This window comes from Stigmatopora argus, chromosome 21 (assembly GCF_051989625.1).
Source record: "Stigmatopora argus isolate UIUO_Sarg chromosome 21, RoL_Sarg_1.0, whole genome shotgun sequence".
NCBI lineage: Eukaryota > Metazoa > Chordata > Actinopteri > Syngnathiformes > Syngnathidae > Stigmatopora > Stigmatopora argus.
The window spans coordinates 3,406,589-3,422,028 of record NC_135407.1 but is presented as its reverse complement, the minus strand read 5'-3'; the positions used below and the strand labels follow the sequence as shown (position 1 = coordinate 3,422,028).

Here is a 15,440-nt window from a genome sequence, read left to right as displayed (position 1 = left end):
TTCCTTTAAGAGCTGAGAGAGAAAAATTGGAGCTAACAGCTGTCAAGTTGACCCGAGTTCAACGATTCGATGACGTGACGCTCACTCGAGCAAAAGCAAGAAGCGGGCAAGACGAGACAAACTGCAAAACAAGAACATATGGGACCATCCCGCACGGCCCACCGTAGTTGAGTCGGGGTGAGGTGGACGCAAGAGTAAGCACTTGAAATGTGGGCCAATTGGAGCCTGGAGTGGAGTCTGCGGGGGGCGCCCAACGTTCCCTGAAAACACAGAAAGAAAATCAGGTGTGAAGAAGAAATTTGCTTCATTAGCACGCTGGCGGATAAAACGAGGTACCTCATCTGGGGGCGGGCGGAGTGCCTCGGGGTGCTCCGCTTGCTTAGGTGGAAAATTGGAAAACAAGATGGAGGAAGGGAGAATTTAAAGAAAAAAATAAAACTCCTGCGTTGTTCTTCAATGGAAGAAAAGTGTGGGATCGGGAAAAGACACAAGCAGATAAGGAACAGAATAAAGACAATCTAAATCAAACAAAAACCCTTCTCTGACCTTTGACCCCATCACTCCAAAATGTAACCCTCTTCCATTTCATATTGCAAACTTGTCTAGCAGATATATTAATAGTTACTTAGTGGTTATTTTGTACACAATCATTCAAGTTTTTACCTCTGTAATCTTTGACCTTATTACCGTAAAATGTAACCTTGTCCAGTTTCTTATTTGTGATCCATCTTGAACAAAAACATACAGAAACAAACAAATGACGAAGGTAAAAACGAGGCCAGCAAATCTAGAAAGCGTCATTTTTATTGCTATTTTCCTTTTTTTTATGGCAGTGACGTTGCCCCTTTTGTACAAGCCACATAAAGCTTAGAAACAAGTTTAAAAATCATGTGGTGATAAAAAAAAGTAGGTCCTACCCGTTTTCATTTCCAAAGGCCGTCTTTGTGCCGCATCCCCAAAATAAAACGGGGGGTTCAAAGAAAATATAAAGTGGCTCTCCAAACATTGGAGGATAAATGGAGTCCTTAACTCATTGGCTGTCATTGACGACTGAATGGGAGTCAAAATGGATTGGACGTCTATTGAGGTCAATGGCAGCCAAAGGGTTAAAAGGTCAGCAAAAAAAAGTAAAAAAAAAACAGCTGCTGGTGTTTGTTTAAATCGATCAAAAGCTTCCTGAGACACAAAGACAACTTTGGCAAGGACGCTGAGGTTAGGAAATGGAAGTCGCTGGGGGTCAGCGGAGGTCACTGGAGGTCACGGTCCTCCAGGTAGCGGTACTCGAAGGTGAAACCCTCCTTCTTGCGCTGACCCCACTTCTCGTAGTCAAAGTAAATGTACGTCCCCTGAGGACAACATCGCAATGTTTTGACTCATATTTCCATCTCTATTAGCTCATATTTTTACATTATAAAATCAGCTGCATAAAACAAAAGTACATTTTTGTCGCATTTTAGGAAAACATATATGAACCATTTGTTGATTGTTAAATAGTTACCATATGTTTTAATCATGTTTTTAAAGCTATTTCAAAATGGTAACAATAGCTACATCTGTATGTACCTTTTTTCTTCTTATAATTTTACAGTTTACCTGCTCAAACTCATCAGTGATGGTTTTGGGTTCCTCGTGCCTCTGGAACCACATCATGTACTTGGTGTGGAAGCGCCACGACTGCTTCTTCAACGCTTTGGCCGCCAAGTACTGAGCCTTCGTTCCCTGGTGACAACCACACAACTTTAGCAACTTGCGCACCATCGACGGCTCTAGACATCCAATCCACTTGAAGTGGGAGAGTGCAGTGCCACTTCAAGTGGAATGGGATGAACTCATTTAAAGGATTCATCCATGCCTGTACCACTACGAGTTAAAAATCCATTTGAAATGCGATTTTTCTTTTATAGATATTAGCTATTTTTGCGGCCACCTCCAAGTAGTAGAAGATAAAGAAGAGCGTCTCGGTGGAGAGTCGTTGGTAGAACTCCACCGAGTCCGAGTGGGGCGGTGGCACTTGGTGGTGGAAAGGGACCGGGGGACACGGGTTCCTCATCAGGTACTGCCTGCCATTCCATTTTAAAAAATTGTGATTAAATTCCGGTAAAAGTGTAATGACATCCAACTAATTCCGGAAAGTTAGCATGAAGCTAGCAGAATGGTTAGAACTTTTGACACGTACCTGATTCTCTCAGAGTCAGACGGGTGTGGCATGCGAGCCCACACGGCCTCCTCCAAGGCCTGTTGGTTGAGGTTCTCCTTGGACAAAGGGGCGGGGCCTAATGGGCACACGCCCAGAGAGGGAGGGACACTGGTCTCCAATGACGCCGTGCAGAGGAACGTGTCTAAAAGCAAAAAAAATGTATCATTTTAACCAGGAATGCGATGATAAGGCGACTAGTCATATTAATCAATTAACTAATTAATCATTAACTTTGTTGATAGTCAATTAAAGAGAAAAATGGTGCCAATTTCTTGCGCCTCTTAACGGAGAATATCCTAATTTTTGTTTACTTTTGAAAGATTTATATTTGTTTATATTTAAAAAAAATGGGAAAATGTTTGTACCTATTTGGATTTACCATTATTTTTATAATTAAAATTGTAAAAGGAACAACACAATTCCCTTTTAGAAAAATGATCTGACAGATCCACTCTTGGCTAAAACTAGTGGTAATATTGGGCGGTACCTGCGTTGAGCTGCAGGGAATTGACGTCTCCTCCGTCAATGGTCGACATCAAGCTGTTCTGAGACTCCTGACGACCCAATTCAAATTCATTTGTAGGTATCCATCATGACATTATTTTGGAAAATATATCATTTGAAACCCACCTTGGCGCCATCCGAGGAGGGGTAGGGAAGCGCCCCGTTGAGTGGAGCGATGCCGCTGTTCACCATCTTGGCCTCGCTGTAACAGGGGGGCGACAGAGAGCCCGTCGATAACCCAATGGACACCAGTATGATAGGAGATGGCGGTTTACTGGAGGGGTCAAAAACAAAACAAATGCAGTAAACCCACAAGCTGCCATTGACGGCGCTTAGCCGTCCGATCCATTTGGACTGAGAATGGTGACGGAACAAATGTTCTCAGTCAGTCCGCCGAATTTGATGTTTATGATTGATAATGATGCTACAGTGTTTGTCTTACTCACAGCTGATTGGCTGTTGACGTCAAAGACAAAGTTTGGCTGCTTTGTGGTTGGCCGTAGGCGGTTGAGTCTGGAGGGTCGTAACCTGTAGCAACACCAAACACAAATGTTCGCATTTTGTCGGATTTTCAAGGCGACTAGATCGTGCGGTCATTTTTTGGGACGGGCGTTGCCTGGCGGGACGTCTCCGAAGTCACCCAGCATCAGAGGCTCGCGGGCGGCTCCGTTCTGGTTCGGTCGGGGCCCGGGGAATAACGCCGAGCCTCCGCCGATGACGCCGGGGGAACTCTGAGACCCCAAAACCTCAGCGTACGCCGCTGGGGCGGAGTCGGTGGGCAGCGCCGGCACCCCTGAAGCTCGTGGGCCGGAAGCCAAGGGGTCGAAGGCCAGGGGACGGGCGGCGGAGGTCCCGATGGGGGCTTTGGCTCGTTGGCTGGCGTCGCTGTAGCTTTCGGCCAGTAGGACCCCGCGGCCGGCGCCGGTCGACGTGGAGGAAGGAGCCAGTCCCCAAGACGAACAGGAAGAGGACGATGAAGAGGAGGAGGATGAAGAGAAGGAGGAGGGGTTGTCGTTCTTCACTGGAGACTGAAAGGTCAACAATATTTTGTTGAAGATGAAAATACGCCATATTTCACTCCATTTGAAGCAATCACATAACAATTTCATTTGGGCTTTTTCCACTTGCCATTAAATTTCTAGATTTTAGGTTAAAATTACAGCTGCCTCAAACAATTATTTGGTAGCTACCGATGCATATGCCAGGGGTCTACACATTAATTAGCTTCAAATTATTTTAAAAAATGTTTCAGTCCCATTGACATTGATAGACGTCTTGTCATTTGTCTCTAAAAATACATTAAAACCCATTTCATTGAGTTTAAATGTATTCACCGTTTAAAAATAAATGGACATTCTTCAGGCGCCCATCTTGGAAAGGACAACAAGCACCGCTTATACCGCAGCTTTTGTAACTGGCGGCCATCTTAGTTAGGGCAGTTGCAAATTAAATCATGTAGTATATACTATATCATGCAGCTTAGGCACTTTATTTCTTAGTAACCAACGAAAACCAACGTCTACATTTTATTGCCTGACGATACTAGTGTGGGATGCTAATGATAATAAAGTTTTCAGTGCAACTCACCTGACCGATTTCACAGCCTTTGAAACAACCTCGCTTCTTGCCATCCTCACAATTCTGTCGAAAACAAACCAAAAGCCAAGTAAGCCATTATCTCATTGCCAACGGTAGAGGTCCAATTCATCCAAACCAGGGCTACCGGCTGTGAATGTTCAAGTTTGAGTGCCATTGAGGGCGCAAGATGTCCTATCCATTAGGACTGGGAAGGGCGAATGAACAAACACCTCCACAGCCAATGAGTTAACTCACTAATTGCCAATTGATACAATTTATAGTCAATGTTTAAGTTTTTACCGTTGAGTTTGCGAGTGAGGGGAGGACGGGCGAAAAAGATGAGGTGGAGGTGGGCGTGCTGCTGAAGACGTCGTCCTCCAAGTGCGACTGTACCGGTGGCGACGTCGCCGCCAGCGACGCAGCTGAAAGCAATACGCGTGAGAAGTGGAGCCCTTCCGTGGGATTCTTTGACAAAAATCCTTACTCATGTCCTCCAGGTCTAGGTCGTCGTAGAGAAAGGCGTTCTCCTCAAAGTCGGGATCCTGCGATGAGTCCAGGTAGTACTCCACGTCGTCCTGGGAACAAAGGCTCAATAACCCCAAGCCAACTCCACCATAGATTGGAGAAAGATTCCCTCGAGGTCAACCTTGATCTTCTGGATGGAATCCACCTGCAGCGAGTCATTGTCCAGCATCCTCAGGATGGTCTCCAGCATCCGGATGTGGTAGCGATGCTTCTCGATGAACGTCTTCAACTCCTCCATGTGAACCTGCTTCTGCACAACAACAACAAAAAACATTTTGGCGTAATGAGGTCACAAAGGTTTACATGTTTTTTTTGTATGTTTGTATTTATAATAACCGAACAACAAATCATGAATTTGTATCCACTTTTGAGGTGTTTTTAAATGAAATAAAAGATATCTACATTTTAGAGTAATAAGGTCAAAGGTCAGTATGTTCTTTGTATATGAGGTTTCAAGATAATTGAAGAAAAAAAAATAGGATTATTATCCAAAGTTTTAGGATGTTAGGAAAATGAAACGGAACATGGAAGGGTGATTTAGCAACATCATGCATTTTTAGAATATATTCGTCAACTCCCATTTATCGTGGAGTAAGGAAAACTACGAAGTGTGTGTTCTATAATTAAACAAGTTCTCATTTCGACTTTTTTTCCCCGCCTATCTTTTGACTTTCTTCACCATTGCGACTTTGTGAATGCGGTAAATGTAGCTTATGTTCTATTCATTAGGTCAATTTTTCATTTCCTCGCTGCTTGCTCAGCATTAATGACCGCTTGGTTTCAAACACACGTGCATGAAAAGGCGTTAAAATGTTCCGCTCCATCGCGCAGAGCAGATTTATTGTTTTAATAGACGTCCAAGTCATTTAAACTGGTAATGCTCACATTTGTTCCTTCGCCTCGTCCCAGTCAAAATTGATTGAGTAGTGTGCTAGCAACTGACCTCTTTGTCGCTCTTCTTTTTGCGGGTCTGAATTAACAGGGACTCCACCTCGCTCTCAAACTGGTCCACTTGCATGTTGAGCGTATCGATGGTGTTCTGTGAAAAGAGTGAGGGTTTGTTTTAGGAAGCGCAAGTGAGGGATTTCCAGAAGAAAAGAGCAGAGAAGCTGACCGTCAACCAGATGCCGACCTCCTCCTTCTCCTTCTGGGCCGGGTCCACTTTCTGGGCCAGACCCAGACCCTCTTTGGAGTAGGCTTTGGTCTTGGTTTCTCGTTCAACGATCTTGAAACGCTCCATTTGCTGACAAGTACAAATATATTGTTCAATTAGCGAGTGCGGTAGGGATACCAAAGTTGGGCCACACTTTTTTTTTTTAAACTATTTCACTTTTAGTTTATCAAGACTTCCATATTTTTATTCCATCTTGTTTATTTTTATTTCCACTTTTCTATCATTCTCTATTTTATTTATTTATCTGTGTATAAATATGTGAATTGTTATTTATTTCCTTCTTTAATTTCATTTTTCTTTAAGTTAGCACACTTTACTTCCACACATGTAGATGGCAATAGTGCGTTTCACCTCTACCACTGACCGTTTCTATGAGTTTGCGGTTTTCCACCAGTGGCCGCTTGTCTTTGATCTCACTTGACGCCAGCCACGACTTGATCTGGTCTCGGAGACGCTGATGGCAAAGGGGAGGGCGCGTGAGACTTGGTCGGGCCGCCATTTTGGATGTGGGGACTCACCTGCAGCTTCTTGATCTCCTTTTTGAGGTCGGCTTCATATTTCTCTTTCTGGTTGATGTTGGCTGCATTGTGAAGCTGGGCAAACACACTCAATTTTTTTAATATCTTACTCACTGGCTGCCTTCAATGGCGGTGAAGCACGCTCACCTTTTGCCAGATGTCTTCAAACTGCTCCACTCCTTCTGCTACTTTCTTCAGACATCGATCGATTTCAGCTGGATAAGACAGAAACGGAAGCAGTTACAGAAAACACTCTTTGCCTCATTTTGTCTTGACTCAAGTGCAAGTCAATCTGGTTCAACTCAATTCCGCCCCCTTGGTACTACACTAAATTAGTCAAAATAATTGATACAAACCAAATATATCACAAAAAAACAAAAACTTTTAGTCTTTATATGACACTCAATGGTAACCCAGAATTTGATTCACAAACACCACTTTTTTAAAATTAATTATGAGTTAATTAGGAATTATAAGTTATTGCGCTGCTTCAGTTTTAGGCTGCAGAACTATTTAATGCTAAAACTGTTCTGTAATGTTTCACCAAATAATTATAAATGCTTTATATGCATACTGTGATAGATTTTTTTCTCATATCACTTGCTATTGCTCTCAGGATTTTAATATTGCGTGAGGAAATATATTCATCATTTGGCCACCGGAGGGCGCAAAGAATCAACACCTAACAGCAAGCACTAACTCTCAAAATCTGATATTTGTTTTAAAAATGCTATTTAAGGTTATTCACAATTTCAATGCGGTAAAAAAGTATTATTTAAATTCACACTGGCTTCCATTTTATTTAAAAATAAATAAATAAAAAACTAGTACGTTCACACAAATGTAAAAAATATATTTTTTTTTTCAAAAATTGCAACCTCAAGAATTAAAATCAAACAACCTTAATATAATTATGACAGTTTGAGCTATAGCTAGTCTATAGTATTTGGAAATATATCACCTCCTAACAAATGAGGTATTAAAGCTAAGGACATAGAAGGAACAATTATTGCAAAACATAGTCAACACAGCTCACCTTGTAGTTTCCTTTTATCAGCCATGATTGACGGCTAAGATCAAGTCTTCATTCTTTCATTACTGCACAACAGACAAAGCGGACAATCAAGCAGTAGTCATACATGTTGAATGTTTTGGGGTTTTTTTGTGGTCAATTTATTGCCCGTGCTAGTCCAAATGCTATAGACATCTAGCGCCCCCCTATGGCAGCCAAATTATTTAAAGTTTCCTTATTTTCTTTAAATGTTTTTATAACATTCATGTCGTATAGGCGTCTCAAACTTATGGCCCAGGGCCAATTGCAACCGACGGAGGATTATTTTGTCAAAATATTTCCGCATATTTGTTCATATTATCCTCATATTACGGTTGCCTGTCCGTATTTTGAGGGATTTTAAAAAATGTGTAAATAAATGTAAAGAAAACAAATGAATCCAATTTGCTCTTGCAAATAGGTATTCTTATTATTGCTGCTTAGTTTTTTTGCATCATTTTGAAAAAGGTTGGACTGGAACTCAGTGAAATTGTTATGTTAATCCGAATTCGGCGAATGTTAAAAGGAGCAAGTGAAGATATGAATGGAGATGCATGTTGACAACCAAAAACAACGAAAAGTTCCACGGGACAAGCGGAAATTGAGAGGAACATTATTAACAAAAATGATGTTGCTGTCAGTGATACTACTTGTAATTAAGTGGAAAGACGGTGGTCGTTGACAATTGGAGACAAATTAAAAAGAAAGCAAAACAAATGCAGCACTGAAATGACTCACGTGAGCGAATTACCTGCACGAGTCCAAGTAGTTTCCTTTCTCGGCCACACCACATGGCACAACGTTTGCGAGTGAAGTTTCAGAATACTTTGTATTAATATATTTTTAAGGCCAATAGGCACCCCAACTGTCAATTCTTGTCGATAAACAATCAGTCCGCATATCCAAGATGGCTGCCCGAATACTCCTCCTCTGCCGCGGTTTGCCGGCCTTAAGGCCCGCCTTATGGTCTATGATTGGCTTGGGAGACTGCTTTACCACTTCTATTGGCTGAAAAGTGCGGTCACTCAGGTTCCAGCGAAACCTCAGCTCTGATTGGACACTTTGGAAAGGGGAAAGGTTAACCGTATATTGTTGTCTTCCTCTGACGAGAAACTAAATGACGTACACGTTCATTGTTGCATTATTGTTTCATGAGGTTTAGTTTTTTTAATACTAAATTAGTTATTTAAATTCTAAAAGCTTCAAACTGACACTCTTTTATATATTATATATATATATATATATATATATATATATATATATATATATATATATATATGAAAAAATATTTTGAAAAAAACAGAAATTAAATAGATTTTAAAAGAATGGGACCTTCAAATAGTTTTAATTGTCCCATATACTCCTGATTAACAGATTGTTTGGATTGAAATATACACTGTAGATACTATATATATGTACACATACTACCTAGTACTTGGCATGGCGGTGTATTAGTTCAATTTCTCACAACGCTCTGACAGATTGTAATTATTGCAGAATTCTACATTTATTAGAAAGAGCTTCTTTTTACAGAGGAATTGCAAAAAGTACTAAAAGGTACTAGAAAATGCAGTTACAGGTGTTTCACAGCAGGCCTTAGTCGACCCGTAAACATCAGGTGTCCGGGCTAGCGTTTAGACACTATAGAAATCTACTTTGTAGTACTATATACACACAAGTTAGATCTTGTTGACCCGTTACGGTAAAAACACATCTGTATTTCTACACTTTTTTTCAAAAACAATCGTGTGACAATTTTGATTAGTTACCGTCAAATCATCTACATGTGTTTAGCAGTCGATTTTGAGAATACATTTGTCGCCCCTTTAGCTGGACCCTCGCCATGGCGACCGTTTCTTTTCGTTTTTGCATAGAGGGGAAAGGACGAACGGCCATGAAACCTGCTGAGAACAACATCTAGCCTTTGGTTTTTGTCTTTGAACCCTCTCAGTTCCACAGTTTGAGGGTGCTGTCCCACGATCCCGTGCAGACGCCCATGCCGTCCTCGGGGACGCCGGTGCAGCTCACGCGGTTGTCGTGGCCTGACAGGACGCCTACAAACAACGGGTCGCACATCATCCTCTATCAATGAGTTCATGATCGACAGAACCGCCAATTTTTTTTTTAAGTCATCCGTGAGTTACACGAATCTGTCAATGAATTTTGAAATGTTTCAAATCCATTGATCTCGGCGCCACGCGTACTCACCAACTCTCTCGCCCTTGAGCGAATCCCAGATGTGGCAGTTGAAGTCGTCGTAGCCGGCGAAGATGAGGCGGCCCGAGTTGGACACCGCCAGGGACGTGACGCCGGCGTTCAGGCTGGTGTCCTGGTAACCGATGACCTCCTGGTCGGCGCGCAGGTCATACATCTTGCAGCTGCAGTCGTCCGATCCCGTGATGACGGCGTTGCCGCTCGGGAAAAACTGAAAGGAAAATGAGCGGTCACTAAAAGCTGCTCTTTTTGCTCAGCAACCGAGCTTTTGATCTCGGTGGAAGAGGCCCAGGGTTTCCCGAGATGTCGGCACGTCTCACAGCGATGGCGTTGATGTCGCTGGTGTGCCCGATGAAGGTCTGCTTGCACGAGCCATCCCGGATGTCCCACAGCTTGGCCAGCGAGTCGCAGGCCCCCGAGATGAACATGTTCATGTCGGGGGACAGGGCCAGAGACATGCAGTCCCCGATGTGATTGGTATAGATGATCTTCTGCTTGCCCGTCTCCAGGTCCCACAGGCAGCTGGCCACGGGAAGCACGGGGGGTTAAATGCGGGTGACATCCGCCGCCGCCGAGCCGCCCGCTACCGAGGCGCCCACGCTCACCAAGTGGTGTCGCCGGACGCCGTCAGGATCTCCGTGTCGTTCAAGAAACGGGAGCACGACAGGTAACCTAGGCCGCCCGGAGAATTGGGTTACTTTGTGGGGGGGTTTCGGCGCCCTGGCTTTGAGCGCCGGTCTGTCCGCCGCTTTTTGTCACCTGTGTGGGCGTCCAGTTCTCTGAGGGTCTTAGGGCTGGCCGCCTTGATGTTGTAGACGGTGCACATGTTGTCCAAACCCCCGCTGGCCACCAGGTTGCCGGACGGCGCGAACGCCACACTCATCACCCACGCCGACTTCAGAGGGACGGCCACCAACTGGAAAAGCGGCAAGGTTCGATTAAGAGAGTGTCATGTCCTCTCATGCTTCAAATCCAGTCTCGAAACATCTCATCTTTGCTTTATTCATCTTGTTTTGAATGACTCTTTTACGGTTACTTTGATTCTGATTGTAATCTGGTCTTTGTTTTTATTGTTTTACAACCAGGGCTCTAAAATGCAGGTTTTTCATCCAAGAAAAGTTTGTGACCATTTTGTTCGACTCACCTTGTTCCCCGTAAAAGTGTCCCACACCAGAAGTTTGCCATCCTGCGACGCGCTCACCATTGACCTGTCGGGCACACGCCCAAAAATCCGTAAATGGCGCCACTGGCGAATCGAGAGCGATTTTTTCCAATCGTAGCTCACCTGGAGTCGGCCGACCAGTGCATGGCGTAAATTTTAGCAAGATGACCTTTGAGCGTCTTCCTCTGCTTGAGCTGGACGCGCCCCACCGAAGCCACGCTGCCCGCCGCCGCCGACATGGTGGTGTCGTTGGCGGCCTTACGCGCCGCCTGGTTAGCGGAAGGTGGAGCGTTAGCCCCGAAAAGGCGGAAAAGCTTTCCTTCCAGTTTTCCTTTGGGCTTACCTCGATCTTGGCCCGGAGTCCATCGCACTCCTTTTTCAAGGCGTCTATTTCGGCTTTCTCGGAGGCCATGGCGACGCTGGCTGGAGGACGTCAGTGGCGGGAAATGCGTAGCCAAACTGCCACAAAGACGGGAAATGAAATGATGGATGCCATGGGGTCAAGGATGAAGATTTTAGTCGATCGAGTAAAGCCAAAGCAGCGTTTTCATCATTTTGGACTTCATTTGGGGGTGACGCATCTGGAATAAATCGTGGAATGACTTTATCTCACTCAACAACGGATACGTCGAATCCTGAATCTCAGAAAATAAGGTCAAGAGACACCACGTGGGTGTGAGCGTTTGGACGCCCAGATCACGTCATCCGTGACCTGAATACGCTGAGCCAGAACACCTTTGAACGTGAAAGATTAGACATGTACCTGACGGACGTAATCTCGTTTAATGCCGTTAACGCTCCAATGAGTGGGAACTGGCCTCGGGGGACCCGGAAGGGCCCATCCCGACCCGGAGCGTCAAAAAACAAATGTCCGAATGTCACCTGGAACGGGTGACTCCAACTCCAAACGTCAAATCCCGACCGCGAACTCGGATCTGCCGTATCATCAGACGTATTTCGATGGAGTACTTTCCTTCGGGTGGGTTTAATTGGATTACGAACGGATACCGAAATCTCAAAACGATCGAGACCAGGTGTGGGAGACTGTCTGACACTAGGAGCATTTGATAACGCCCTCAAAAACTTTGTTTTTTACATTTAAAACCATGCCAGCCAAGCATATTGGCAGCTAAAACCGGATCGTTAAGAAGCCATTGACTCATGAATTGGCTTGCAAACACCAAGTAGAAGTTTGTTACACTACGTTATAAGTTCAATAAGGTTTTTTGTGTCAAGAATTTACGTTTTATCCAATTTTGTCCAATTTCAGTCAGTTTTTTGCTGGTTTTTGACCTCACGGTTTTGAGCCTCCGTCGAAGCATTTTTTTTAAACCATTGGAGCAAAATCAGAAACCCGCGAAATGTACCCGATATTCCCGTTTGCTTCCGAGGGATTTCCGAGAGCGCGAGCGGTCGCCAAAGCGAGGTGGGGACCGGGTAAATCCTTCGGGAGATCTTTTGCGGGAAGCTTTAGAGCTCCGATCCGCGGTCATCCGATTAGCCGCTCGGGATTGGGAGCCGGAGCCGGGACGACCGATTGGCATCCTCCAGGAGTGGACGGCAAAATGTGGGAAATGGGGGTGTGGGCAAAATGGAGGCGGGGATCTGGGAACTATCGGGTTTTCCGGAAAAAAATAAAAACTCACGAGAACGGACGAAAGGACGGGAAATGGGACGAAAAACATAAGACTGACCTGTCCTTCAAACGTCCGTTCTTCGGCTGGGCGTTGGGCTAAGGCGACTGCTGCTCTGGGACGGCGACTGGTCGCTGGCGCTCAACTCCTCTGCCTGCCGCCGCTGAGGATTGCAGGGGATGAAGGAGATCAGAGATGAAGGGATAAAGCTCAACGATGGAAATAGAGAGAAGGAGCGAGCCACGGCGAGCGCTCCAGGGACGCTAAACCGATTGAGAGGTCGCGGGGGAATCGGGTTATCCGGCCGTCCAATGAGCTGGGGGAGAAAGGCGACAGGTGGGCGTGAAATGCGAGAGGAGAGGACGACGAAAGTGCAAGTCCCGGCGAAAAAGGCAAAAAAAACTTGGTCTCAGGAAGCCTCGCTTGGCTTGCTCTGCCATGGACAGCAATAGATGTCCATATTTTGGGCCAATTGGATTGGACCTCAACTACCAAAAAAATGAAATATTAATGATAACCTTTGATTTCTAGTGACCACTCATTTTTGGGAAGCAGTTTTTATTTTTCATTTTTTTATTGTTGTGTATTTGTTTTGGAATTGTTTATACAATTTCAATGGAACGTTAAAAAAATTATTTTGAATGTGGTTTTTTTACACCAAGAATACCAAAGGGTCACCTTTGTTTTGGAACAAAAAATAGTATCTACACACACAAACACACACGTAGATGCAAGGAAAAACAGTTCTGTTATTATTATTAATCTAATATTTTGGATTTAATAGCATATCCATGAATACTGATACTGAAATTGTCTTTAAAAAATCAAAATAAAAAAAGGTAGTTCCCACTGTCGTGGTGAAAAATGTTTTAAAAAGTAAAAGAAAAACTAAAAATGGGGATTATTTACTGTTTTTTCCTTGATATTTTTATATTTGAATTTTTGTGATGAAAAAAAATACGTGAAAATAGTAAAATAGCACAAGAAAATAGAACATTTTAAATTGACAATGTTTCTGAAACCAAAACGTCAGCAAAATGTTGCCGCCAAAATGGGTATTTCACAATCAAGTTCATTTTTTAGACCAGTCAACAAACGGCACAAAATGCCATTTTTCAATGGCTGATGTGGTTTATGACCCAACTTTTCTTCCACAGGGTCGTAAATCCGTCCCGGCGAGTGTGTCGCTTTGTTGGCGCTAACAAGCTGAGATGGCTTAATCGCCGTCTAATGGGATTTCCGGGGACGACCGATCTCGTTAGGGGCTTAGAAGGGGTGGAGTCAAATGTGCGTCACGGCCCAGGGGATCAGGAACCGAGAAACGCGGCCAACCGTCGCCGACTGGTCGCAGACGGCGGTTTGTCGCAAGGTCGACGACCTATACACTTCGACCAGGAGGGTTGACAGCGATCGTGATGCAAATCATCATATCGTACACCGCTAAAATCTATAAATATGTCAAAATAGATACTATATTTATATATTTATCAAAGGGCCCCAAAGCAAACGAGTACCGTGTGGCCCGAATATAAGACCGGGTTTTTTGCATCGAAAACGTGAGGGTCGTCTGTCTTACAGTCGGGGTCTAGACAGTATTTGAAGACGACAACCTCTTGGAGAAAATTAAAAACAAAAATACACACAGGTTACAGCTTCATGAAAATCTCTAAATGTATTATTTCTTCCTGTATTATGCATCTCATTGACAAGATATGACGTGTAATTAAAATGAACCGGGAAGACTGGTTGCTCTTGTTTGAGTGAGACAATGAGTAAAGAAGTGCCACGTAAAAGTTTAAATCATGGCCGCTCACACTTTTTAAACAAAAATGGAATGAAGCCCTAGAAGTTAAATGGATTGGACGTCTCTTGCCGTCAATCGCACTGAAACACGACCATTCAATTTCAGCCTTTGTTGTTCAATTGACTTTGACATATATTGCTGTCAATGGCAGGGAATTAAGTCATTCATGTTTGTTTTGCTATTAACTAGGGTTTCTGATACTGCACTAAAATACGGGTTTTGCAAAATATATGAACATTACGTACTGGTACTTTGCAATGTTTTTCCCCCAAAAAGTCAGTCCCCTGAACCAAGATGGCCGCCCACTAAGCACAGCAGTTCTTCACTTCTAATGGATTGCACGTCTAAAGTTGTCAGTGGGAGCCAAAGAGTTTTAAAACTCTCATTTGTTCTCACCATGGGCAAGATACACCTTCCCACCAAAGATTTTATCACGGGTAACCCCCCAGAAACCTCTTCCCCCCCAAAATAAAAAATAAAATGGAACACCCGAGTTTTATACTGGTGAAAGTCGATGAATGAACTTCCTATTTTTGCCACTAGACGGCAGTAGAGTATTGCTAAATGCAGTTGACTGTGAAAGTCAAGTATAATTTCCTATATTGCTGTACGTAGTGCTTTAAGCAAACCACAGCTACATATTTTTCGATCAACATTTTATGTTAAGATTATTTTTTTTCACGAAGAATGATATATTTGATGCGTCAATGTGCCAACTCTGCCCCTTTTTCTTTACCCCCCTCTTTCTGTGCATTTGCTGACTTCGCTTGTGTTGCATTTAGGTGTTAGGTATGCCGGTTGTAAAAAGGAATGTGCCTGGTGCTCCGGTGAATGGAGGCAGCGAGGCGAACGCCAATGAGTGTCATTCTGGTATGCGCCAAACGCTGACATCCGTAGACCTGCGGGGATTACAGTATTGATAGCTTTTTGGAGGCTTCTGGTTCTGGGGGCTAGTGGGGAACAGCAAATTGTTGTTTCCCCCAAGTTTATGTGCTTGCCTGTGCCAAAAACGTTGATTTAAAAAAAAAAAAAAGATTTATTTTGTATATCTGGCTGGTTTTAATCTTTTATTTGTGTTT

The 15,440-nt window shown here is 43.7% G+C and overlaps 2 protein-coding genes across 2 annotated transcripts; both read right to left on the bottom strand.

The window, feature by feature from the left end:
- Positions 1 to 786: 786 nt before the first annotated feature.
- Positions 787 to 8,467, bottom strand: LOC144066871 (CCR4-NOT transcription complex subunit 3-like). Its single transcript, XM_077590274.1, has 19 exons — positions 8,299 to 8,467; positions 7,533 to 7,594; positions 6,644 to 6,711; positions 6,497 to 6,571; positions 6,343 to 6,432; positions 5,919 to 6,047; positions 5,748 to 5,843; positions 4,926 to 5,054; positions 4,764 to 4,854; positions 4,580 to 4,701; positions 4,289 to 4,342; positions 3,318 to 3,729; positions 3,148 to 3,229; positions 2,828 to 2,975; positions 2,685 to 2,751; positions 2,177 to 2,339; positions 1,928 to 2,060; positions 1,594 to 1,719; positions 787 to 1,346 (listed from the first exon to the last, which is right to left on the bottom strand). The coding sequence occupies exons 2-19, from the start codon at positions 7,555 to 7,557 to the stop codon at positions 1,248 to 1,250; spliced, it is 2,109 nt and encodes a 702-aa protein (XP_077446400.1). The 5' UTR covers positions 7,558 to 7,594; positions 8,299 to 8,467; the 3' UTR covers positions 787 to 1,247.
- Positions 8,468 to 9,035: 568 nt separating this feature from the next.
- Positions 9,036 to 12,803, bottom strand: LOC144067390 (guanine nucleotide-binding protein G(I)/G(S)/G(T) subunit beta-3-like). The gene is made up of 9 exons (XM_077591108.1): positions 12,618 to 12,803; positions 11,267 to 11,382; positions 11,047 to 11,192; positions 10,906 to 10,969; positions 10,521 to 10,677; positions 10,367 to 10,433; positions 10,082 to 10,283; positions 9,756 to 9,972; positions 9,036 to 9,601 (listed from the first exon to the last, which is right to left on the bottom strand). The coding sequence occupies exons 2-9, from the start codon at positions 11,333 to 11,335 to the stop codon at positions 9,495 to 9,497; spliced, it is 1,029 nt and encodes a 342-aa protein (XP_077447234.1). The 5' UTR covers positions 11,336 to 11,382; positions 12,618 to 12,803; the 3' UTR covers positions 9,036 to 9,494.
- Positions 12,804 to 15,440: the final 2,637 nt, after the last annotated feature.

What these genes read in the sequence shown, in the direction of transcription:
- LOC144067390 (XM_077591108.1), bottom strand. Translation starts at nt 11,335, where the DNA reads ATGGCCTCCGAGAAAGCCGAAATAGACGCCTTGAAAAAGGAGTGCGAT. An exon ending in GCGACATCAACGCCATCGCT is followed by an intron (nt 9,973 to 10,081) that starts GTGAGACGTGCC and finishes TTTTCCTTTCAG; the next exon opens with TTTTTCCCGAGCGGCAACGC. An exon ending in GCTCAAGGGCGAGAGAGTTG is followed by an intron (nt 9,602 to 9,755) that starts GTGAGTACGCGT and finishes CGTTGTTTGTAG; the next exon opens with GCGTCCTGTCAGGCCACGAC.
- LOC144066871 (XM_077590274.1), bottom strand. Translation starts at nt 7,557, where the DNA reads ATGGCTGATAAAAGGAAACTACAAG. An exon ending in AGGAGATCAAGAAGCTGCAG is followed by an intron (nt 6,433 to 6,496) that starts GTGAGTCCCCAC and finishes CTTTGCCATCAG; the next exon opens with CGTCTCCGAGACCAGATCAA. An exon ending in ATTCCATCCAGAAGATCAAG is followed by an intron (nt 4,855 to 4,925) that starts GTTGACCTCGAG and finishes CTTTGTTCCCAG; the next exon opens with GACGACGTGGAGTACTACCT.